Source organism: Symphalangus syndactylus, chromosome 20 (genome assembly GCF_028878055.3).
Source record: "Symphalangus syndactylus isolate Jambi chromosome 20, NHGRI_mSymSyn1-v2.1_pri, whole genome shotgun sequence".
Taxonomy (NCBI): Eukaryota; Metazoa; Chordata; class Mammalia; order Primates; family Hylobatidae; genus Symphalangus; species Symphalangus syndactylus.
The window spans coordinates 58,942,613-58,969,148 of record NC_072442.2 but is presented as its reverse complement, the minus strand read 5'-3'; the positions used below and the strand labels follow the sequence as shown (position 1 = coordinate 58,969,148).

The following is a 26,536-nucleotide window of genomic DNA, read 5'->3' as shown; positions in this document are numbered from 1 at the left end:
GGCTCAGGCCTGTAATCCCAGCACTTTGGGAGGCCAAGGCAAGGTGGATCACCTGAGCTCAGGAGTTCGAGACCAGCCTAGCCTGTGGTTTTGTAGAAAACTCCATCTCTACAAAAAATACAAAAAGTAGCCGAGTATGGTGGTGCGCACCTGTAGTCCTGGCTACTTAGGGGGCTGAAGCCAGAGGATCTCTTGTGCCCAGGAGGTTGAGGCTGCAGGGAGCCGTGATCATGTCATTGCATTCCAGCCTGGACAACAGAGTGAGACTCTGTCTCAAAAAAAAATAATAAAATAAAATATAAAAAATTAAAAAAAAATTTTTTTAATACTCCAAAAGTCTTCATTTTCAGAAAGAGTGAAGGGCGCAATGCCTCATCTATGGTTATGATTGCAAAAGTACAAAGTTATTTCAATTGTTTTACTGATAAAGTCATACATCTCTAGAAGATGACAGTTTCTCTAACGTGAAGTCCCAAATTCAAGAGGATTTCCATTAGTTTCCAGAATAAGTAGCTAAGTGCACAACAGCCCTCTCTGTAAAGTTTACGACAAAAATAAGAAAACTGGTTTGCATGCTGCTAAGATGACCAAACACAAAAACATCTTTTAATAAGGAGCTGAAACCGAGCTGGGAGAAGGCTGCTTCAGTCTTCAATTTTTAGGTGCAGTGGCTCACACCTGTAAATCCCAGCACTTCGGGAGGCTGAGGAAGGTAGGTTGCTTGAAACTAGGAGTTCAAGACAAGCCTAGATAAGAAAGCAAGACCTCATCTCTACCAAAAAAACAAAAACAAAAAAAAAAAATTAGCTGGACATGGTGGTGCACACCTGTAGTTTCAGCTACAGGGGACGAACCCCAGGGCTCAAGTGATCCTCCTGAGAGCTTAGCAGAAAGCTATTACCATGCCACTGCACTCCAGCCTGGCCAACTGAGCGAGACTCTGTCTCTAAAAAGACGGGAAAAAAAAGGTCTTTTAGGCCGGGCGCAGTGGCTCAAGCCTGTAATCCCAGCACTTTGGGAGGCCGAGGCGGGCGGATCACGAGGTCAGGAGATCGAGACCATCCTGGCTAACACGGTGAAACCCCACCTCTACTAAAAATACAAAAAAATTAGCCGGGCGTGTTGGCCGGTGCCTGTAGTCCCAGCTACTCCAGAGGCTGAGGCAGGAGAATGGTGTGAACCCGGGAGGCGGAGCTTGCAGTGAGCCGAGATTGCGCCACTGCACTCCAGCCTGGGCGACAGAGCAAGACTCCGTCTCAAAAAAAAAAAAAAAAAGTCTTCAATTTTGCAAAAGGGCAGCCATGCTACACCACTCAGTTGTTAATTCACTGTCTTCAACACACTTTAAAAGGCATAATGGAAATCACAAGAAAACAGATACAAATGGTATTTTTAAGAGGATGCGGCAGAGTATAAAGTTATTATACAATAACAGTTTTAAAATGCACTTCTTGGGACTATTCCTGTGCTCTGTTATCTTCTATTACACACTTCCAGATGGCCCCATGGTCAGTGACACACTGAGGAGAGAAAGCGGCTGGCTAGGCCACACAAAAGAAACCAGAGGATGGCAGGGTGCTAGGAATGCTGGCTGAAGGGTGGGGTGCAGCTTGGGCATGAGGCCTTTAAAAGGCATATTCTTTTTTTTTTTTTGAGAAGGAGTCTCGCTCTTTCACCCAGGCTGGAGTGCAGTGGCACAATCTCGGCTCACTGCAGGCTCTGCCCTCCAGGGTTCACGCCATTCTCCTGCCTCAGCCTCCCACGTAGCTGGGACTACAGGCGCCCGCCACCTCGCCTGGCTAATTTTTTGTATTTTTAGTAGAGACGGGGTTTCACCGTGTTAGCCAGGATGGTCTCGATCTCCTGACCTCGTGATCCGCCTGCCTCGGCCTCCCAAAGTGCTGGGATTACAGGCGTGAGCCACCGCGCCCAGCCAAAAGGCATATTCTTGACCAAGATGATGAATAGAGAGGGTGGTAATTAAGGGAGGAAGACTGGAACTGAGAGAAAACAAGAAAGGAGAGAGTAGGGGGAAAAGATTACAAAGAGAGAAGTGAGGATGAGTACAGGGAACTCCAGGAAGCACCCAATGCCCCAGGGCGGGAGATGTGATTTAAGGACGGGAGCATTATGGCTGTATGTGACTGGCTTATATGTAATAGTCCCCAGCCCCTTGGGGGTCACCAGTGCTACAGGGAAACCTGGGTGGGATTATATCCAGCATCCTCTCAGTGGAACTAAGGCTTTTTTTTTTTTTTTTTTTTTTTGAGACAAAGTTTTGCTCTTGTTGCCCAGGCCAGAGTGCAATGGCGCGATCTCGGCTCACTGCAACCTCTGTCTCCCGGGTTCAAGAGATTCTTCTGCCTCAGCCTCCCAAACAGCTGGGATTACAGGGGCCTGCCACCACGCCTGGCTAATATTTTTGTATTTTTAGTAGAGACAGGATTTCACCATGTTAGCCAGGATGGTCTCAATCTCCTGACCTCGTGATCTGCCTGCCTTGGCCTCCCAAAGTGCTAGGATTACAGGTGTGAGCCACCGTGCCCGGGCTGTGATAGGAGTTTTAATTTTCTCTGGTTAATGAAATTTCAGGGAAGGAATCAAAGGCAATTTTATTTCTCTTTGGCGGGTCCTGTTTCCAGGTAGATAAGGGAGCTTCAGACGAGAGCCTCCTTCTGTGCTTTGGGAGGGACAGAGGATTGAGGGACAGGAGTGGGAAGAAGGTCAAAGAGCCCCTGAGGTGTCTTTAGTTCCGCATATGAAAGGGCCATTTTTTTTTTTTTTTTTTTTTTTTTTTTGAGAGGGAGTCTCGCTCTGTCGCCCAGGCTGGAGTGCAGTGGCGCGATCTTGGCTCACTGCAAGCTCCGCCTCCCGGGTTCACGCCATTCTCCTGCCTCAGCCTTTCCGAGTAGCTGGGACTACAGGCGCCCGCCACCACGCCCGGCTAATTTTTTGTATTTTTAGTAGAGACGGGGTTTCACCATGTTCATCAGGCTGGTCTCGAACTCCTGACCTCAGGTGATCCGCCTGCCTCAGCCTCCCAAAGTGCTGGGATTACAGTGTTGAGCTACCATCTCTACTATATTTACTTACTTTCAAAAGAACCCTTTTCTGTTTTCCTTCCAGATAAGAAGTTATACCAGCCAAAATATCAACAAAATGGTGAAAAATCTTAGATTCCATGTCTGCAAGAAAAAAAAATTTATTATTGTAAAAAAATAGATAAATAAGACTGTAGAAATCCAAAAGTCATTTTGAAAGCAACGACCGTTTTAAGGGCCAAAAGAGAAATACGAGCTGTTTCGAGCGTGAATCCAAGTGTCAAAGAACATTTGGAGGCTGCTCAGTAGACATGCACTCTCTCAAGGACAACTGAGATGCATGCCTGACTGAGTCACGGCTGAGCACCCAGCGCTCGGCAGTCAGCTCCAGAGCTGCAGAAAGCGAGACCCAGTGAGACCTGCGGTGCCGGCTACGGGTCCCCGACAGCTGATACCAAACTTCAATACAAAGATCAATTTGCTGCTAATCCAGAGAAATTGACCTTCGTGTTCAGACTCATGGGCAGAAAAAGTCAACGGTGATTTAAAAATGAACCCCAAATCAATTATTCTAAGGAATTTAACGCTGGTTCAATGACTGAAAATTGTCATTGCCTGGCTCTGAAATAGAAAGGAAAGGTGAGCCAAAAAATAAATACCGAGTCATTGGTAAGGTTCTGTTGGAGTCAATTAATGGATCCCTAGAGCTGATTAAAGAAAAAAAATTATTAATGCAACATCTGGAGTTAAGTTATTTAAAAGCTAATACCAGGGCTTATGCCACTGAATTTCCAAGGGACTTGGCAAAGGAGAATTATCTATTTATTTTCCAAATACCACAGATTCCCTTAAATTACCCAACCCCTCTTGCTTCATTCAAACATGTGCAGCTTCAAGTGGGTATCTACTGCATTAGATTAAATAAGTCACAAGGGCAGAGTCTCTGGGCTGCAGGCATTGCTTTGCAATTGAGCTGCTCTCTTCACATGGGTACCACTGCAATGTATGTTCCAGGGTGAAGAGCAGCAGGAGTAGGGATTTACTCACGGACAGAACAATCAATGTGGCCAGCAGAGATGCTTTGTACAGAGTTACTAATTAGTGCAGCCAGGTATTAATTATTATAATTTCTAAAAATATTACAATTCCATCTTTAATTTTGTTTAGTTCCATTCAACTTTTTAATAGTGACTGTTTCTTGTAAGCAAGGTTAGATGTCACAGCTAACATGAAAGCAAAACTGTGTCTCATTCTCTGAGCATGCACCAGTAACTGGCAGGAGCTGGGTGCCTCTTAAATAGAGTGGCAAGCACTAGAAAGTCAGGAAGGTAATCTGATATTTGAATTTCCATTTAGACAATATCCAAAGAAGATAATCCATGTGTGATTAACTGTGACTTTAATAACCCTACGAACCACGCATGCCTCCATTTGATTCATTTTATAGTTACAATTTTAAAGAAAGGAAAGGCATAAAATCTGTACCCAAAACATCAATTTTAGGGAACTTATTCAAAAAGTTTGAAGTGTCTACCAGCTCACTTTTAAACATGTAACTAGGCTGGTTGCAGTGGCTCATGCCTGTAATCCCAGCACCTTGGGAGGCCGAAGTGGGCAGATCACTTGAAGACAGGAGTTCGAGATCAGTCTGGCCACCATGGTGAAACCCCGTCTCTACTAAAAATACAAAAATTAGCCAGGGTGGTGGCCCACTCCTGTAATCCCAGCTTCTCAGGAGGCTGAAGCATGAGAATCGCTTGAACCAGGGAGGCGGAGGTTGCAGTGAGATCGCACCACTGTACTCCAGCCTGCATGACAGCGTGAGACTCTGACTCAACAAACAAACAAACATGTAACTAAAAACAGCCCTAGAGCTATAACGCCAACTTGGGAGAAAAACATAAGGAATCTCTATCTACCAATTACTTTTGAACACAGAACCCAGAAGTAAGAGATTCTCTGTAATTCTATTCCTTTATTTTCCTGCCCTAATATATACTAAAACCTGCCAAATCTCCTTAGCTTCCATTAAAAATTCTCTCTTTCTGGCCGGGCATGGTGGCTCAAGCCTGTAATCCCAGCACTTTGGGAGGCCGAGGCGGGAGTATCACGAGGTCAGGAGTTCGAGACCAGCCTGGCTAACATGGTGAAACCCCGTCTCTACTAAACAAAATACAAAAAAATTAGCCGGGTGTGGTGGCGGGCGCCTGTAGTCCCAGCTACTCGGGAGGTTGAGGCAGGAGAATGGCGTGAACTCGGGAGGCGGAGCTTGCAGTGAGCTGAGATCGCGCCACTGCACTCCAGCCTGAAGCCTGGGCGATAGAGCGAGACTCTGTCTCAAAAAAAAAAAAAATTCTCTCTCTCGTTTTGTTCCAATGAGAAAAACTATATATGTTTGAAAAAGAAATTCAAATAATACAAAACACACTGAAGGTAAAAGTCTCTATTCAGGTATGATTTAATTCTGCATGTATTTAACTTGGTGCGGCTACCCTGTACGATAGGAGAGGATCAGCAAAGGTCTTGCCTATTCCCCTAGCTCATAACTGATTTAGTGTGTGCGCACGTGTGTATACAGGGTGGTGGTTAATTCTCTTCAAAGGAGTATGGAAAGAGGATGACAGAGTTGGATGGAACCTCAAAGACCATCCAGTGGCAAAATACATATAACCATCTGAGGCCAGGGATCATTGATTTTACGTATGAAAAGGCATAAAGTGATTCTGCCTCTTCTCTCCCCACCCAGGCTCAGCCAGCTTTGGTAAATTCAGTCCCAACTAGAATCCAATTCTTCATTTCATTTCAATTTAAAGATATAAAAGAAAAATCTATATATAAATAGTGAGCACTTGAGTGTAACGAAAACTGACGAGTTAGGCTGGGCTCACAAAATGTATCGAGCAGGTATTGGGATTCTATTTCTCCCGTAAGTAGGTAGACAAATAGTGTCGGGAAAGCATACTTTGAGTATGCAAAACTAAGTCTGTCCCAGGACAACTGACTATACTTCTAAACCCAGCCCTCATTTGCTGGTCCCAGCAGGTGGGTGAAAACAGATGAATTAATTGGTAAGCAAACACTACCAGAAAACACGCACAAACACGTACACGTACATCAGTCATATCATCAATCAAGGCCCACATGGTGTAATTATTACTCAATAAGAACAGAAACCACTCTTAGAAATCATACCTTATATTTCCAAACCACACCAAGCAAAAACAATAATCAAAAAAAGATTCTACTCTGTGATCATTTCTGACCCCTTGATGATTGCAAAAATCACTGCCTTCTAACAGATTACAAAGAGCGTGGAGGTCTCTGAGGTGGTCACGGTGATAGCTCTGAGGCTGTCAGCCCCTATCAATCACCTTCTATTATAAATAAAGGTTTTCCAATTTTGCACTTCTCTCAAAGGCTTCAATTTGCCTGGATTAAGCTGAAGCGTCAACATTTGAACTTACTGCTCCTATTCCCACTCCCCAAATAAATGCTGTTAGCAGAAAAACAGGCTTTTCCACAGTAGGAACTCAAAATCAAAGCAGACAACAGTGATGTGGCCACATATAAAAGATATTCTGACCACAAACACTTAACACGCGCATTATCCAAACCCCATGAGCAATCGCAGGGTACAGGATGGAGTGAATCTTTCAGAGAGCCAAGAGAAAGAAAGGTCAGTGAGTCATACATTTTAGCTCCTGAAATGAATATCCAGCAATGCCAATATATTCATCAAAGTGCCACAGTATTCTCCTAGATTACAGAAGCAGGTCTCCTAAGAGCTTTATACTATACCATTTCACTACTTAGTATATATTATCTTCATGATGGAGAAGTCATTTATCGAAAATACTCCAGGTATGCCTGGGGAGGGCAACAGTTTAAACTGATTGAAGAAGACATGTTTAAAAAAAAAAAAAAGGACAACTTAAGAAGAGGGACCTGCCTTTTTATCCTTGTAATAATGATAGCTAGGTAGATATTTGCTATATTATTATTATTGTTGTTTATATATTTTTTTGAGACAGAGTTTTGCTCTTGTTGCCCAGGCTGGAGGGCAGTGGCGCGATCTCGGCTCACTGCAACCTCTGCCTCCTGGGTTCAAGCGATTCTCCTGTCTCAGACTCCTGAGTAGCTGGGATTACAGGTGCCCACCACCACATCCCGCTAATTTTTTTGTATTTTTAGTAGAGATGGGGTTTCGCCATGGTGGCTAGGCTGGTCTCGAACTCTTGACCTCAGGTGATCCGCTCGCCTCGGCCTCCCAAAGAGCTGAGATTATAGGCATGAGCTACCGCGCCTGGCCGATATTTGATATATTATTATACTATAACCCTGTGGGGGTTGCAGTTTATATAAATATGGTCAGAATTACTGTCTTATACATTTTTCTGTACTAATAAATAGATTTCATTATTATTTTAAATGACTACCTAATTGGGACAAAGAACCAGAAATAGGATGAGGAGAAGAGAAAGTGATGAGGAGAAGAGAAAGTAATGAAGAGAAAAGAGAGTTCAGAATTAGAACAAACAGGCCTGGCAGCTGCCTAGATAGATATGAGAAAGAGAGATCCCAAAGTAGTATATTGTGACATGTTTTATTTGGCCCACACGGTATTTTTTTTAATGTGAATTTATTGTCAACATTAAAATATTGGGACATTTCACTTAGAGATCCAGATTTCAGGCTTCTCTTAAAACAAATAAACAGATGATGTAGGAATTCTCAGCTTGCATTCCCACTTAGTAAAAATCTGCCGTTGACGGCTCTAGTTTGTCACTGGAGATAATCACAGCTGCCCACTTAATGCATGAAGGCTTCCCTGTCTGGCCCTTGAAGGCATTTAAAGAGATGAAGGAAGTTTGGGGCCTGAAAAAATAGAAAGCATGGAAGAGGAAGCCTATTTTGGGATAAAGAACATGTAGACATGGAGAGGGTGTTGCAGGCAACCAAGAGAAACTAACTAGCTGGTAGCTAATGAAGACAGACTTGGGATTCAAGTGAAGTCTGGGTCTGACATGTGGAACTGTGAGTTACCCATGAAGTTAAACAAAAAAAGCAGATGAAGTGGTTTAAAGAAAAGGTATCAAGGAAAAGAGAGCAGAGAACTGAGCCTTAAGTATTGTCCTCAAAAGACAGGGGGGCCAGGTGCGGTGGCTCACGCCTGTAATCCCAGCACTTTGGGAGGCTGAGGCGGGCGGATCATGAGGTCAGGATATCGAGACCAGCCTGACCAACATGGTGAAACCATGTCTCTACTAAAAATACAAAAAAGTAGCCAGGCATGGCGGTGTGCGCCTGTAATCCCAGCTACTCAGGAGGCTGAGGCAGGAGAATCGTTTGAACCCAGGAGGTGGAGGTTGCAGTGAGCTGAGATCATGCCATTGATCTCCAGCCTGGGCAAGAGGGCGAGACTCTGTTTCGGAAAAAAAAAAAAAAAAAAAAAGAGAGAGAGGAAGAGGGAAAAAATGAGAGGCCATGGATAACAAAACGATCACCATAGGTTCCATGATCTGGTCCCAGCCTGTCTAGCTTCATTCTCCACGCCTCTCAGCAAGCAGCCTTGATCCCAGCCAGACAGGCTATGTCTTAGAGAAACCTGGTGTTGTCAATGCTTTCTTCAAATCTATTTCCCACTGCCTGGAATACTATTTTCTCCTCTCTGCCTGTGTTACGTTTTTGTTTGTTTGTTTTTTGAAACAGAGTCTCACTTTGTCCCCCAGGCTGGAGTGCAGGGGCATGATCTCGGCTCACTGCAACCTCCGCCTCCCGGGTTCAAATGATTCTCCTGCCTCAGCCTCCTGGGTAGCTGGTACTACAGGCATGTACTGCCACGCCCAGCTAATTTGTGTATTTTTAGTAGAGACGGGGTTTCACCATGTTGGCCAGGCTGGTCTTGAACTCCTGACCTCAAGTGATCCGCCTGCCTCAGCCTCCCAAAGTGCTGGGATTACAGGTGTGAGCCACCGCTCCCGGCCTGCGTTACATTCCTATTCACCTTTCTCGAATGAGCTCAGGCCCATGCTTCACCACATGCTATATATGTTTGTAAGAAGTCTGCATTTGCAGTCTGCAACTATATATAAACAAAAATCTTTTAAAAAGGCAAAAAATGAACCCAAGAGTTGCCCCAAATGCCCAAGAGATGCCTGTCACAGTATCCCCTGCACCACTATCACATCGCCCCGAGTTTGCTGCCTTCCCATTTGATGGAGCCCTCCATGAGGTCAGGGACCCGGACTCCTTCATTTTATCCTCAGTGGTGTTCAATAAATGATAACAGAAAAAAGGAAGGGAAGGAATGAGCAACTGATGTGGCGGGATAAATCTTGACATAATATTGGGTCACAGAAGTCAAAGAGAAGAGCTACTTCTGCCAGAGACAACCATCTCAAATATGAGAAGTTATTCCAGGAGAATGAGGGCTGATGAGAAGCGCTGGATTTCAGCAAGAATCTGCCGCTAATAAGGTTGGGGTGGGGGATGGTTTCTGATACATTATTGGAAAATAATTTGGAAATATATATCAAAAGCCTTAACACTGTTCGCACCCTGAGGCTGAATAAATCTACTTGGGAAACACATCTGTAATGGACAATGTGGTTTTCTTTTTTTTTTTTTTGGTTTTGCTTTTTTTCCCTGTCCAGATCCAAGCTTTGTTTCTGTTTTGAAGGTGCTCCTGTTACGTGACCTCTTGGTAGGGGGCAGCTTCTCACTTCCCATTGAGGATGTCAAAGCCACCAGATTCTTCCTCGGACTCCCTCGAGAGAGGCAGAGACACCCGTGTGTTCAGCAACTCTGGCCTCACCATCCAGACCAGGACCTTCTTGCCAAGGACAGCTGCTCTGTCCCCTGGCCCTGCAGCTGTCACTTATCTGGGCCTCAAATAACCTTCCAGTCAGGGTCCCATGGTTATGAGGCAGCCGGAGCCTGTCTCTGATTCTGGTTCCTGGGAGTATCCTAATGGAAAGACTACCTGAGAAAAAAATCCTAAATATCGAAAAAAGTGCTATGCATTTAACGTAGCATGATTTACATAGCAAAATGTGGGAATAAACTAAGCCCCCCAAACCAGGAATATATAAGTAAATGATGGTACTGCTACTTGATAAAATGGTACTCACCATTAGAAGTAAAATATAGCATAATGTTAAAAAACAGAAGGTTTGTTGCTGTTGTTGTTGTTGTTGTTGAGACAGAGTCTTGCTCTGTCACCCAGGCTGGAGTGCAGCAGCACGATCTCAGCTCACTGCAACCTCAACCTCCCAGGTTCAAGCAATTCTCCTGCCTCAGCCTCCCTAATAGCTGGGATTACAGGCGCCTGCCATCAGGCCTGGCTAATTTTTGTATTTTTAGTAGAGACGGGGTTTTTGCCATGTTGGCCAGGCTGGTCTCGAACTCCTGACCTCAGGTGATCCACCTGCCTCAGCTTCCCAAAGAGCTGGGATAATAGGTGTGAACCACCATGCCCGGTCAAAAGAAGGATTTAAAAATACAGTATTATCATAATCTTGTAAAAAAAAATTACTTGCAGAAAAGGTAACTAGGAGTTACCTTTGCCTAAAACATTAGGCAAATAAGTATTTTCCCCTAAAAATTCTACTTAATTTTTAAGTTACAAAAGTAATACAGGCTTACTGTAATATATTCTGAAGACATAGAAAGAAAACATTGATGGGCCAGGCACGGTGGCTCACGCCTGTAATCCCAGCACTTTGGGAGGCTGAGGCGGGCGGATCACGAGGTCAGGAGATCAAGATCATCCTGGTTAACACGGTGAAACCCCGTCTCTACTAAAAATACAAAACATTAGCCAGGCCTGGTGGCGGGCACCTGTAGTCCCAGCTACTCGGAAGGTTGAGGCAGGAGAATGGCGTGAACCCAGGAGGCAGAGCTTGCAGTGAGCCGAGATTGCGCCACTCTACTCCAGCCTGGGCGATAGAGGGAGACTCCGTCTCAAAAACAAACAAACAAAAGAAAACATTGATGACCCCAACACCTAGCCCCCTGCCTTACCCATGCCCCCCATTCCCACATCACCAGTGGTGACCGCGTGCCCCTCCACACCTCTCTTCAGACTCTAACCAACACTACATATGCAGGTCTCTCTCCTCCTTTTCTTTCCTTCCTCCCTCCCTCCCTCCTTTTCCTTAAGTGGGACCATAGTATATATACTCCCTGCTCATTTTGGTTTGGCTTTTCACTTACCAAACTCAGAAGCAGCTTGTCTTACTAATTCTTCAGACCTCTGCTCCCGTGTTGCAGCCTCTTGGAAACCTCCAAGCCCTTGGCTGACTCAGACCCTTCTGTACTACCTGCAGTCATTAGTGATTTACAGCATGTGTCCCCCTCTCTCCTACACTCTAAGTCCTATCTACCTTTTACCCTTTTTTTTTTTTTTTTTTAAGAAACAGGATCTCATCGCTGCCCAGGCTGAAGTGCAGTGGCACAATCATAGCTCACGGCAGCGTTGAACTCCTAGGTTCAAGGGATCCTCCCATCCCAGCCTCCCAAGTGGCTGGGACTACAGGCGTGAGCCACTGTGCCCAGTCCTATCTACATTTTTAGCTCCAGTTCCTAGCCCAGTACCTGGCACACAGATGATATCCACTAACTGTGCTGGCATGGATGGAGAACAGATGAATGGGAAAACTTGAGGACAAGTTTTGAAGGCAGATAGGCACTGGTGAAGGACAAGGCATTTCTCCATTGATACTGAATTAAGGAAGACACAGCGGGTACAGAGACAGACACACAAGAATGTAAAGAAAAAGGGGCCGAGAGATTTAACTAGCTTACCTCAATGAACCATGATAAGGGAAAGAAGAAAAAGTAAAAACAATAGCCAGATAGAAATATTCTTGATAAACAGTATGATAAATAAAGGAACTGGCATAGTTCCTTCTTTGTTCCAGATTAATTGCTTAAGCTTGTGGTAAAACATTAAAAATAATTCTCTGAGAGACAAAAGTAGCTCTAAAGTCTGTTAAATAAACGAGACTACTTAGAACTCAGTTTCTTACCTATGTTTTATAAGGTTCAAAAGAGCTAATATGATAAAAAGCATGTTGGTCAGGCACAGTGTCATACATCTGTAATCCCAGCACTTTGGGAGGCTGAGGCAGGCAGATCGCTTGAGTCCAGGAGTTTGAGACCAGCCTGGGCAACATGGTGAAATCCTGTCTATAAAAAATAAAATAAAAATTAGCCAGGCATGACGGCGAGTGCCTGTAGTCCCAGGTACTCAGCAGGCTCAGGTGGGAGGCTCACTTAAGCCTGGGAGGTGGAGGTTGCAGTGAGCTGAGATCATGCCACTGCACTCCAGCCTGGGTGACAGACCAGACAGACCCTGTCCCAAGAAAAAAGAAAAAACAAAAAACAAAAAAAAAGCAAGCCAGGTGCGGTGGCTCACACCTGTAATCCCAACACTTTGAGAGGCTGAGGCAGGCAATCACTTGAGGCTGGGGGGTTGAAGCCAGCCTAAGCAACATGGTGAAACCCCGTCTCTACTAAAAAATACTAAAATTAGCCAGGCATGGTGATGCACACCTGTAATCCCAGCTACTTGGGAGGCTGAGGCAGGAGAATCACTTGAACTCAGGAGGCGGAGGTTGCAGTGAGCCGAGATCGTGCCATTGCACTCCAGCCTGGGCTAAAGAGCAAGACTCTGTCTCAAAAAACAAAAATGAATTAAACCCCACATCTTATCATAGCTGGCATTTATAAAGGACTCACTAGTACTGGTCATTGTGCCACCTAACTGTTCTCACTTAGTCTACAGAACAATCACATGTACTAGTAATTGCTATCTCCTCCTTTTAGAGTGAAGGGAACTGAGACTTAGAGAGGGCAAGCAGCTCTCTAAGTCACCCAGGCTGTAAGTGGCAGATCCCAAATTGTGCTCCAGGACTGTTGGATGCCACACCTGTGCTGCATGCTACTACTCTTAACCAGGGTCCTGCCCCACCTCCCTAAGAAGATCACATTCTGATGAGCTGAAGGCAGATCCAATGGTCGTCGATTGAGACAGCATTAATGCAACGTCAGCTGGGTTGATTTCTAACCACATCACTGAAACGCTACTAAAATCACAATAAACGTGCTTAGACAACATTACGTAATAGTCAATATGCTGAGAAGCAAGACTGTCCATCCACCCGAGTCATTCAGAATTCTCAGTCTGGTCTTTCACAATTGGCGCCCTCTGTCAGACTCAGACAAGGCTCTATTTTGAATTCTAATGAGGACCAGGCACACTGAATATTTAAACTGCAATTACAAAGATCCTACTTTTATGTAAATGTCTTTAATGGAAGTAACAGATCTGAAAATACATAGAGGTACCAGTGGAAAATATCAGTCTAATTTGCATTTAGAAGCTAGAAAAAAAAAAACAGTATTGTTTTCTACTTGATGCTATCATTGGGGTGGGGTTGGGGGAGGAAAAGGGAGGAAAATCCACACAAAGATCTCGGTAAAAATTTTAAAGCCTGTGCTGAGTGAAAGGTTCACAAAGAGGTACTTGAATCCCTTGTTAAGAACTGAACAAACAAATTCATCATCGGGCCTCTCTCCTGTGTGGCCCCTTGCAGTTCAGTCTGTATTCATAACTAGAAATTCTCTCACTGCTCAAGCATCTATGACTGATATATCGGCCCATCAAGGAAGATAGGCCAAGGGTAGTGAAACAAAAGGCCATTTCATGATTCACAACCTATTTTTACACTCCTTTGTGTAAAATGATGATGTGGCGGCTGCTATCCACACTGCACCCAAGTCCTCTTAAACAGTGATAGAATTGCCCTGTGAACGGTAATTGAGTTACACTCGAGTGGGCTGCTTAATTCCCATCCCCCATAGTTAAAGTACACCTTGCTCGCAGTTTGATTATGCATTTGTATGTGTTCATATATAAAATGGCCAATGTGGCTTTGCACTTGAGAAGAGCAGGTGGTTAACTCTTCGCTATATCTCGAAGCTCTTGCACCAATCCTTTGCCCCTCAGACGCCTTTCTTATTAAGATCATAATTTAACTGCCTGGCATTTGGACATTCTCTTCAAGATGCTTACACTTATCAAACGGAATATGCTTTTTTTTTTTTTCCTGATTTGTCCTCTGGTTGATTCTCTCTTCTGCTGATACCAAATACGTTCACTGGGTTTTTAATTTCAGTTACCTGTTATTTCTAGAAGTTCTATCTGGTCCCTTTTCAAAATTTCTATGTTACTTATTATAGTTTTTGGGTTTCTTAAGATGCTTTCAAGCTTGTCACTTTTTTAAATATATTTTAAAAAGTGGAATTGAGTTTATAATCAACGTCTGATAATTCTACTACTGCAATTCTGTTCAGATTCATGTCCATGGCCTATTGCTAGTCCTCACTCATGCTGTGCTGTTTCCAGGTATGCTAGAATATCTTTGACTATGTGCTGGTCATTGCCCTTAGAAATTTATTTTTAGTTGACTCCTAGCATCCTAGAATAAATATGCTTTCCTCCAGAGGCATCGCGTTTGTTTTTGCCAGGCACCTCGAGCTATAACAGGTGAGTCTGCCTCAAACCAAATTCGTGGTATGATGTTTCCTGGTCTACCCTGAGTATGTATGTCCAGGGGGGCAAATTCACATGTGGGTCTTTCTGTGACCACAAGTTGTCAATAACTGTATTGTTCCCCCCTGTCTTTTTCTTCTCCTATTCTGCTCAGGGCCAAGGCTGCCCTTTCCACAACCCCCCACGGCAAGTTTAGTTCTGGTTCACTTTTACTCTGAGGGTGTAGCTCTTTGGGGTCCCAGTTTCTTGTGGGAAGGGTCTCCCATTACATTTTCTAATTAGAGTGGGTGCCCAGGGACTTAATTTCCATCCCACTTGCCTGCCCTCCTCAGGCTACAGAAGTCTCTAGCTTTATCAGATTTTTAAAAAAACTATTTTTATTTCTATTTATTGATTTATTTTCCGAGATGGAGTCTTGCTCTTTTGCCCAGGCAAGAGTGCAGTGGCGCGATCTCGGCTCACTGCAACTTCTGCCTCCTGTGTTCAAGCGATTTTCCTGCTTCAGCCTCCTGAGTAGCTGGGATTACCAGCACACACCACCATACCTGGCTAATTTTTGTATTCTTAGTAAAGACGGGGTTTCACCATGTTGGCCAGGCTGGTCTTGAACTCTTGACCTTGTGATTCACCCGCCTCAGCCTCCCAAAGTGCTGGGATTACAGGCGTGAGCTACTGTGCCCGGCCCCCCAATTTTTTTTTTTTTTTTTCAAGAAAATACTAGAAAGTGGGCCAGCTGCGGTGGGTCACGCCTGTAATCCCAGCACTTTGGGAGGCCAAGGTGGGCGGATCACCTGAGGTCAGCAGTTCGAGACCAATCTGACCAACATGGAGAAACCCCGTCTGTAATAAAAATACAAAAATTCGCCGGGCGTGGTGGTGCATGCCCGTAATCCCAGCTATTCGGGAGGCTGAGGCAGGAGAATCGCTTGAACCCGGGAGACGGAGGTTGCAGTGAGCTGAGATCATGTCATTACACTCCAGCCTGGGCAACAAGAGTGAGACTCCGTCTCAAAAAAAAAAAAAAAAGAAAAAAGAAAAGAAAATACTGGAAAGTACCTAAGAGTTTAGAGGGTGAAAGCAAAACCAAGCCAGGCTAGTATGAAGGTTCCTCAAACATTTAAAAACTGAATTACCATTTTATCCAACAACTCCATTTCTAGATATATATACAAAAAAGGAAAGACTTGAACAGCTATTTGTACAGCAACATTTATGGTGGCATTATTCACAATAGCCAAAATGTGGTACAACCTGTGTCCATGGACAAATGGATGAACAAAATGTGATATATACATAAAACGGAATTATTATTCAGCCTTAAAAAGGAATGAAATTCCGATACACGCTACAACATGGATGAATCTTGAAGACATTACCCTAAATAAGCCAGATACAAAAGTATACATATGATCCCGCTTACAATAGGTACCTAGAATAATCATATTTACAGAGACAGAAAGTAGAAAAGTAGTTATCAAGGGCTGAAGGAGGGAGGAATAGGGAGTTATTGTCTTGGATAAATTTCAGTTTGGGATGTTAAAAAAAGTTGCTGGGGACAGGGGCTCACACCTGTAATCCCAGCACTTTTGGAGGCCGAGGAAGGTGGATCACCTGAGTTTGGGAGTTTGAGACCAGCCTGATTAACATGGTGAAACCGTCTCTACCAAAAATACAAAATTAGCCAGGCATGGTGGTGCGTGCCTGTAATCCCAGCTATTCAGGAGGCTGAGGCAGGAGAATCACTTGAACCCAGAAGGTGGAGGCTGCAGTGAGCCGAGATTGCACCGTTGCATTCCAGCCTGGGCAACAGGAGCGAAACTCCATATAAAAAAAAAAAAAAGTTCTGGACAGCCTCGGCCACAAAGTGAGACTCTATCTCTAGAATTTCTTTTTTTTTAATACCACTGAACTGTACATTTAAATGTAGTTAAGATGGTAAATTTTATGCTATATATATTTTACCACAATTTTTTTTTTTTTTTTTTTTTTTGATGGAGTCTCACTCTGTCACCCAGGCTGGAGTGCAGTGGCACGATCGTGGCTCACTGCAACCTCTTCCCCCCAGGTTCAAGCGATTCTCCTGCCTCAGCCTCCCAAGTAATTGGGACTACAGGCGCGTACCACCACACCTGGCTAATTTTTGTATTTGTAGGAGAGACGGGGTTTCACCATGTTGGCCAGGCTGGTCTTGAACTCTTGACCTCAGGTGATCCACCTGCCTCGGCCTTCCAAAGTGCTGGGATTACAGGTGTGAGCCACCGTGCCCAGCCAAAAAAAATTTTTTTAAACAGATCAGGTTAATTTTGCTAAGAGTTGCTAGACCTACTCAGTAAGTTCCACAATATGCTTTGTGTTCATAGGCATAATACTGATCAGTTGAAGGCTTAAAAGGAAATTGCTGAGAGGCTTAAATACTTGACTGACTCCCGTACAGCTTTAGAGACCACATGCTGACCTTCATTGATATCCAAAAACTAGCACTGCATGTCAACAAATGCATATATAAAATGCAAAAATTGTCCTGTAAAGGTATCAGGCGTAGGAAATAAGTAGTTATTTGGTTGTTGATCCATAATACTGATAAAATTATTAAGTAAATATTACAAAAAGAATTGAAGAAATGAGAAATAATGGCCGGGCGCGGTGGCTCACGCTTGTAATCCCAGCACTTTGGGAGGCCGAGGCGGGCGGATCACGAGGTCAGGAGATCGAGACCACAGTGAAACCCTGTCTCTACTAAAAATACAAAAAATTCGCCGGGCGTGGTGGCGGGCGCCTGTAGTCCCAGCTACTCGGAGAGGCTGAGCCAGGAGAATGGCGTGAACCCGGGAGGCGGAGCTTGCAGTGAGCCGAGATTGCGCCATTGCACTCCAGCCTGGGCGATAGAGCGAGACTGTCTCAAAAGAAAAAAAAAAGAAATGAGAAATAATGATCTCTAAAGTATTTCCATTAAAGAACAAAGAGGTTGGGCACAGTGGCTCACACCTGTGATCCCAGCACTTTGGGAGGCTAAGGTTGGCGGTAGGGGGGTGCGGATCACCTGAGGTCAGGAGTTTGAGACCAGCCTGGCCAACATGGTGAAACTCCATCTCTACTAAAAATATAAAAATTAGCTGGGTGTGGTGGTCCACGCCTTAATCCTAGCTACTCAGGAGGCTGAGGCAGGAGAATCACCTGAACCTGGGAGGCAGAGGTTGCAGTGAGCTGAGATCGTGCCACTGCACTCCAGCCTGGGTGACAGAGTGAGACTCTGTCTCAAAAAAAAAAAAAAAAAAAAGAAAAAAGAATAAAGAATTTTCTTTTTTCAGTATCTACTTAACACTGCTATATTGATGAACTTCTCCCTTCTGAATCATTACATATAATTCTGTGACAGATAATATATACATATATAATTAAATGAAATGAGGCATGAGATAAATGTATAGTTAACTTATTTTAAAATATAGACACAAGTTTTAAAAACGTATTTTAGTACTTCTGGGATTCCTGAAATTTTTTTCTATTATAAAAAAAAACACTTAAGAGTCCAGCTCAGAAGACATTATGACACTTCTGGGTAAAAATACTATACACCAGATAATAACATCAAATTAAAAATTGGCAACAGTGTAAGAAACATTCTGAATTCATTATGACTTCATGAGTGGCATGGGCTGAGTTAGTATGTTGCAAACACAAAAATTTACCAATATGTCTATGAATATATTCATTCTAAACTAGCAACATAATTGCTGAGAACAAAAACAACATATATAACATTATATGTCTTCCTGCTCTAGACAAATAGTAACAAGAGCTAATACCAGTACTTGCTCACAGCACACAATGTACCAAAGATGGTTCTAAGTGAGATATATATATAAATATATATATATATATATATATATATATATATATATATATATATATATATATTACGCTGGTGCCAAAGTCATTGCAGTAATGGCAAAAACCATGTCTGCTTTTGCACAAACCTAATATATACATATATACCCACATATACACATATATATTACATACACGCACTCATTTATTTCTCATAACAATCCTTTGAGGTCTGTATCTTTATTATCCCCATTTCAAAGATGGGAAAATCATGGCAAAAGGGAGTTTGGGCTTTTCTGAGGTCATGCAGCTAGAGAGAGTTTGTGAAGCCTGGGTGTGAGGCCAGGCTCTAGAGCCCACTCTCGTGACATCTACGCTCTGGCACCTCTCACATACATATGGAAAGCTGGGGAAGGTGGCCAGCACTAGACACTTTACATAGTCCATACAACTGAATTTTGATAATCAAGTTCTCCACTTTCTTATAATGAGGAAACTGAGGCCCAGATTAAGAGAGAGGTGGAAGTGAATTCATATTGAGAAGTGAAGCTGGCTGGGCTTCTGGGTCGGGCAGGGGGACTTGGAGAACTTTTCTGTCTCGCTAAAGGGTTGCAAACACACCAATCAGCGCTCTGTGTCTAGCTAAAGGTTTGAAAACGCACCAATCAGCACTCTGTAAAAATGCACCAATCAGCGCTCTGTGTCTAGCTAAAGATTTGTAAATGCACCAATCAGCAGTCTGTAAAAAACACACCAATCAGCGCTGTGTCTAGCCAAAGGTCTGTAAACACACCCCAGCACTCTGTAAAAACGCACCAATTAGCACCCTGTGTCTAGCTAAAGGTTTGTAAATGCACCAATCAGCACTCTGTAAAAATGGACCAGTGAGCACTCTGTAAAACGAACCAATCAGTGCTCTGTAAAATGGACCAATCAGCAGGATGTAGGCGGGGCCAAATAGACGAATAAAAGCTGGCCAGGGGAGGCAGCAATGGTGACCCACTCCGGTCCCCTTCCATGCTGTGGAAGCTTTGTTCTTTCACTCTTCACAATAAATCTTGCTGCTGCTCACTCTTCGGGTCCGCACCACCTTTATGAGCTGTAACACTCACTGCGAAGGTCTGCGGCTTCACTCCTAAAGTCAGCAAGACCATGAACCCACCAGAAGGAAGAAATTCCGGACACATCTGAACAGCTGAAGGAACAAACTCTGGACACACCATCTTTAAGAGCTGTAACACTCACTGCTAGGGTCTGCGGCTTCATTCTTGAAGTCCACGAGACCAAGAACCCACCTGAAGGAACCAATTCCGGACACAATATCTCTCGTCTTTAAAGTTTCAGGATCTAGCATAGATAACAAAGTCCCTGTGGCCAGAAGTTATGGGAGAAGATTGGATAAAGCAAAATTGAGGAGCAGAAGCACAGGGTGGGATGGTCAGGCAGGACAGTACTGATAAAGGGTCTCAAGTAGGCCCCATGGGGCTCTACTTCCTCTGAGCTTCCAGAGTCTCTATGTGCCTGACCCTCTCTCACCCCATTGTTCTAGCCTTCTTTCTTACTGAGCAAACACAGCCAGGGAAGGTGATGCTTCTGAAGCTGCACATCTCAGGGACCCTTGCCCAGAGCTTCTAAAGTGGACAGATCAAGAGGATCCATTACATTTTTCACATTAAAAAGGCTGAAAGTTTGGCAAAGTATGTGCTCAGATCTCTAGGTTTTTTTTTTTAATTGCTATTGTAATTCTTTTTTTTTTAGACACAAGGTTTCACTCTGTCACCCAGTGGGAGTACAGTAGCACGATCATGGCTCACTGCAGCCTCAACTTCCTGGGCTCAAGTGATCCTCCTGTCTAAGCCTCCCAAGTAGCTAGGACTACAGGCAAATACCACCATGCCTGGCTAATTTTTAAAATTAATTAATTAATTTTGAGACAGAGTCTCACTCTGTCACCCAGGCTGGAGTGCAATGACACAATCTCAGTTCACTGCAACCTTCAAGCAATTCTCCCTCTTCAGCCTCATGAGTAGCTGGGACTACTACAGGTGTATGCCACAATGTCTGGCTATTTTTTTGTATCTTTAGTAGAGACAGGGTCTTGCCATGTTGCCCAGGCTGCTAATTTTTAAATTTTTTATAGAGACAGAGGTCTTGTTATGTTGCCCAGGCTGGTCTCAAACTCCTGAGCCACTGTAGGCAGCCTGTGATTCTATTTTTCGTAAATATGTCAGCTTTATAATCTTGGTGCACCTTTGTGAGACGAAGCACCCAAAAACAATCATTGTGATTACTACTGCTGTTCCCATCATTTATCATCACGTACCTTTGGGCAAGGCACTGTGCGCAGGCAGTACACAATTTAAACCTCACAAAAGTCTGCATCAGAATTTCTGCAGAACGAGCACCTGCAGCAGAACTGCTTGGTACACTTGTTAAATAATGAACATTCTTGAACTCCACCCTAGATCTACTCAATCAGAATCCCTAGGAGAGGGCCTCAGGATCACTATTTTTAAGCAAGCCCTCCAAGCGATTCTTACCTTGGCATATGAATCCCCATTTTACATACAAGGTATCAAGAGGTAAGGTGACTTGACAAAGATACCATCACTAAACATAGGATTTGAACTCAATTAAGCTTGTCGTTATTTTAAGACGGCACAAAAACAAGTGAGATCCCCTTTAAAACCCACCAACCAGTATAATGTTATACAATTTCCCAAACCATTCATCTCTGTAAACACACAGAAAGGACTTTTAAATTAAAAACAAAAAACAAACAATGAATGATACGCCCTCTGAACTCCATTTCATTTTGACCAGATTTAACCATCGTTTAGCAATTTCAGTGCTTCATCAAATGGCACTGCCTGTATCAGAAGAGCAACCAAATCCCCACAGTAATCAGACAAACAGGAAACTCAGAGCAGAGTAAATCCACAAGCTATCACAGAAACAGAGTCATAACGTAGCTATCTCTTACCACAAGAGGCTGACTTTCTGTCCACCATGTTTACACGCCTGGTTTCAGTGCGAAGTTTTTCATCTGTATTCTCCACTAGGTTGGCAAGGTCGTCAATTATCTCTAGAAAGGAAAGATACATGATTACTATTCCTGAAATACCCTGGTTCACATCACAGTATCACAGCTGTGGTTGTTCATCCTAGCAATAATGATCTCGAGTGCAGTAATTGAAAAGGTACAGAAGTCATGTCGATTCTTTGAAAACTGCAATTCTGATTGAAAAAGGGGAAAAAAAACAGTAGTAAAGAAGAAAAGTGATTTAACAATTCCAGCAGACAGGAGAAATGCCACATTCAGAGGAAAGAAAGCATGACCCACCGAATTTATGCCTAGCCAAGCTGTCATTCAAGTATAAAGGAACAGACAGGCCAGGAGCGGTGGCTCATGCCTATAATCCCAGCACTTTGGAAGGCCAATGAGGGAGGATTGCCTGAGGTCAGGAGTTTGAGACCAGCCTGGCCAACATAATGAAGCCCTTTCTCTACTAAAAATACAAAAATTAGCCGGGTGTGGTGGTGTGCACCTGTAATCCCAGCTACTCGGGAGGCTGAGGTAGGAGAATCGCTTGAACCCGGGAGGCAGAGGTTGCACTGAGCCAAGATTGCGCCACTGCATTCCAGCCTGGGCGACAGAACAAGACTCCATCTCAAAAAACAAACAAAAAAAAGGAATAGATAGCACAGTGGACTTCAGGGACTACCTGGGCCCTTCTTGAGAAAACTACATGATGAAGAAATCTAGCCAATCAAAAGATAAATAAAGAGATGATGGAGAGAACTGAATCCATTTAAATACTGAACTAAGAGTAAACAAATATGTGGATTAGATAACAGAAAGGTACAGAAATGTCACAACAGTAACAATGTAATTCCAACTGAAAAATTAGTCAGTGGTTGCCAGTGGGGAAAGAAGGTGAAAAGAAGTTGAAAGTGCTAATTTCTTCATCTCTTGCAGCAAGGCATATGGAGCAGTTGAAAAGTTAATCATACAGAAACTTGTAGCCTTTTAAAATCACCAAAACTTTAATGTTTTTTGTTAAGCTTGAGGGATCTTTTAGTAATTACTATCTTTTTTTTTTTTTTTTTGAGCCGGAATCTCGCTCTGTCGCCCAGGCTGGAGTGCAGTGGCGCGATCTGGGCTCACTGCAAGCTCCGCCTCCTGGGTTCACGCCATTCTCCTGCCTCAGCCTCTCCGAGTGGCTGGGACTACAGGCGCCCGCCACCACGCCTGGCTAATTTTTTGTATTTTTAGTAGAGACGGGGTTTCACCATGGTCGAGATCTCCTGACCTCGTGATCCGCCCACCTCGGCCTCCCAAAGTGCTGGGATTACAAGCGTGAGCCACCACGCCCGGCCAGAATGTTTTTTTTTTTTTTTGAGACGAAGTCTCATTCTTGTTGCCCAGGCGGGAGTGGAGTGGCGTGATAGCAGCTCACCACAACCTCTGCCTCTCAAGTTCAAGTGATCTTTCTGCATCAGCCTTCCAAGCAACTGGGATTACAGGTGCACACCACCTGTAATTTTTGTATTTTTGTATGTTTAGTATTTTTAGTAGAGATGGGGTTTCACCATGCTGGCCAGGCTGGTCTCGAACTCCTGACCTCAAATGATCCACCCGTCTCGACCTCCCAAAGGGCTGGGATTACAGGCATGAGCCACTGCGCCCAGCCATATTTACCATCTTGTTACAACTGCTTACATACAATAACATGCTGTACAGGTTTTCAGCCTAGGGGCAACAGGCCATACCATACATATAGCCTAGGTGTGGAGTAGGCTTTACCATCTAGTTTTGTGTGAGTACACTCCAGGATGTTCACACAATGAGAAAACTACCTAACAACACATTTGTCAGAACATATCCCTGTCAAGAGATGTATGACTATTGTGTTTTTCATTTTTTTCCTCTCTCCTTCTCCCTCCTTCCTGTTTTTATAGTGACTGCTTTGGAGATGTGTTGTTCAATACCAGTCACCATTTTTCTTAAAGCATTAAGTAAAGCAAACAAGGAAATCAAATAAGTTTCCAGAATGATGTGTGAGCTGAATTCTAAAGGCTACATGGGTGAAAAAGCAGGAAAAAGGCAACCCATGCAAAAAGAATCGTATCTGAAAGTCACAAAGGAGTTGGGCGCTCCTGCTTCTTGCCTCCTGCGGCACTTCCTACAAACTTCTTACTTATAGACCATATAATTATATTCTATCAATTTGTTTACATATCTTTAACAGGAAGATTATGATATAAACTAATTTTTATTCGTCCTTAAACCTCCCACCCCTAGGAGAATGCCTTGTATACAGCAAGATAAAATAAATATAAAAAGATAAAGACAATGAATGGGCTGGTGGCTCACGCCTGTAATCCCAGCACTTTGGGAGGCCGAGGCAGGCGGATCACAAGGTCAGGAGTTTGAGACCAGCCTGGCCAACATGGTGAAACCCCTTCTCTACTAAAAATACAAAAATTAGTTGGGCATGGTGGCGTGCGCCTGTAATTCCAGATACTTGGGAGGCTGAGGCAGGGGAATTGCTTGAATCCAGGAGGTGAAGGTTGCAGTGAGCTGAGATCACACTGCTGTACTCCAGCCTGGGTGACAGAGCAAGACTCTGTCTTGGGGGAAAAAACAAACAAACAAACAAACAAATAATGTCCTAACTTATCCTTCTTTCTAGTCCTGATCCATTTTAATTCATTTTCTATACAATACTCAGAACATATTTTAATTCTCTCATATTTCAATGAATTAAAATTTAAATAGCCACATGTATCGAACAACTCAGCTCTAAAGCAATAACTTAAAAAAGAAACCAAGAAAACACACACACACGCACACACACACACACACACACACACACCCATGCCCTACCAAGAGGTATAATTTTAAAATAAAAATTAACAGAAGAAATAAAATTACATACTAAAAATGTATGATTCAGGAAAGGGGTAATGAGGAACAAAGGATAGACGGGACGAAAAGAACAGAAATACAGTATCTATCTGGCATGCTTAAATTCAGCTATATCAATAGTCACATTAATGTAAACAGACTAAACTTTTCAATTAAAAGACAAAGGATATCAAGCAAGATTTTCTTTTTTTAATTATACTTGAAGTTCTAGGTACATGTGCAAAACGTGCAGGTTTGTTACATAGGTATACATGTGTCACGTTGGTTTGCTGCACCCATCAACTCGTCATTTACATTAGGTATTTCTCCTAATGCTATCCCTCCCCCAGCAAGATTTTTAAAAAAAGATGACAGAACTATATACTTTGCTATGAAACTCACTATAAAGCATAGTGTTTGTATGAGAAAGCTGGCAAAGCTATATTAATATCAGACCAGGCAGACTTCTAGAAAAGGAGTATTATTAGATATAAAAAGGAACTTTTCATTATGATGAAAGGACACACGTCAAAAATGGGAAATTCTGTCATATTTGAAAATTAAGGAAAACACCTCTGATTTCCCCACAGGGCAAAGATGAAATCACAAGACAAAGCAGAAAATATACTGAAATGAGTTACTGAAATGAGTAAGAAGAACAACTGCTATCGACTGGATGTTTGTGTGCCTTCAAAATTATGTTGAAGCCTCATCACCAGTGTGATGATATTTGGATGTGGGGCCTTTGGGGAGGTGAATGGTGATGAGAGTAAAGCCCGCATGAATGAATGAATCCCGTTCCATGCATGAGATTTATGACCTTATAAAAGAGTTGCTAGAGAGCGCCCTCATTTCTTCCACCATGTGAAGTTACAACGAAGCTAGCTGTCTGTGAACCAGGAAACAGATCCTCACCAGACACCAGATCTATAGGCACCTTGACCTTCACTCCCTAGCCTCCACAATGGTGAGAATTTCTGTTGTTTATAAGCCAGCCAGCTGATGGCATTTTACTACAGCAGCTTGAATAGAACAAGACAATAACCTAGCACAAAAGTTTTTGGGATGCTACTAAAGCAGTACTTAGGGAGAAGTTTATTGCTCTAAATGCATATATTAGTAAAGAAGAAAGATGTAGAATCCATGATTAGACTCAAGGAGATAATAGTATGATCATCTCAATAAATACAGAAAAAGAAAAGGGTATGACGAAATTCAGTGTCCATTCATGATACAAATTCTCAGCAAAATAGAAATGAAAGGGAACTTCTTCAGCCTGAGGAAGGACATCCATTTAAAAACACTTAGAGCTAACATCATACTTACAGCTGGAACATGGAACATTTTTTCTGTAAGATCAGGAACAAGGCAAGGATGTCTGCTCTGACAGCATCTGTTGAACATTTTATTAGAAGTCCCGCATTGTTCAATAAGGCAGGGGGGGAAGAAAAGCAAAAAGGTATGAAAGGAAGCTGTAAAGCTGCATTTGCAGATGACATGATTGTACACCCAGAAAATGATAAAGTCTATTTAAAAACTACTAGAACTAGTAAGTAAATCTAATAAATTTGCACATACCAAGTCAATAGTAAAAGGCAATAATATATTTCTATATACCAGTGATAAAGAATGGAGAAAAAATAAAAGTAAAAAAATCCATTATAACGGCATCAAAAGCCATATTACATACTTAGAAATAAATCTAACTGAAGATGTGTAAGACCTCTATAATAAAAACTATAAAACATTGCTGGGAGAAATGAAAGAAGGCCTAAAAAAAGGAGACCTGGCCTGACCCATATAGTAGTTCTATCTGTAGTTTTCTGAGAAACCCCCACGCTGTTCTCCATCATAGCTGTACTAGTTCACATTCCCACCTACAGTATATAAGGGTTCCTTTTTTTCCTCCACTGGGGTATCCTCGCTCTCATTTGTTATTTTTTTTTTTTCATATATTGGTTGCTCATTTATAAGACAGAACACAATTGGTTCATTTTTTTTCGATTGACAGATATCGTACAGAATTTTATAGACTGAATGCAATCCTAATCAAAATTCTAGCAGGCTTTTAAAATGAAACCTGCAAGCCAATTCTAAAATTTACAAAGAAAATTATTTAGAATAGCCAAAATAATCCTGACAAAAACAGGTGGGGCGCGGTGGCTCACACCTATAATCCCAGCACTTTGGGAGGCCGAG

The 26,536-nt window shown here is 43.0% G+C and overlaps 1 protein-coding gene across 4 annotated transcripts in view; it reads right to left on the bottom strand.

Moving 5' to 3' along the window:
• Positions 1-26,536, bottom strand: part of STX8 (syntaxin 8) — a 308,325-nt gene that overhangs the window by 108,331 nt on the left and 173,458 nt on the right. For 2 of the 4 annotated variants that reach the window (XM_055256019.2, XM_063629485.1), the window contains exon 7: positions 21,410-21,511. In XM_055256019.2, the coding sequence (XP_055111994.1) occupies positions 21,410-21,511 (102 nt within the window). Of the gene's footprint in view, positions 1-1,892; positions 2,001-3,093; positions 3,186-21,409; positions 21,512-26,536 lie in introns of those variants that run through there. The other 2 variants (XM_063629484.1, XM_055256018.2) reach the window with 2 other exon arrangements.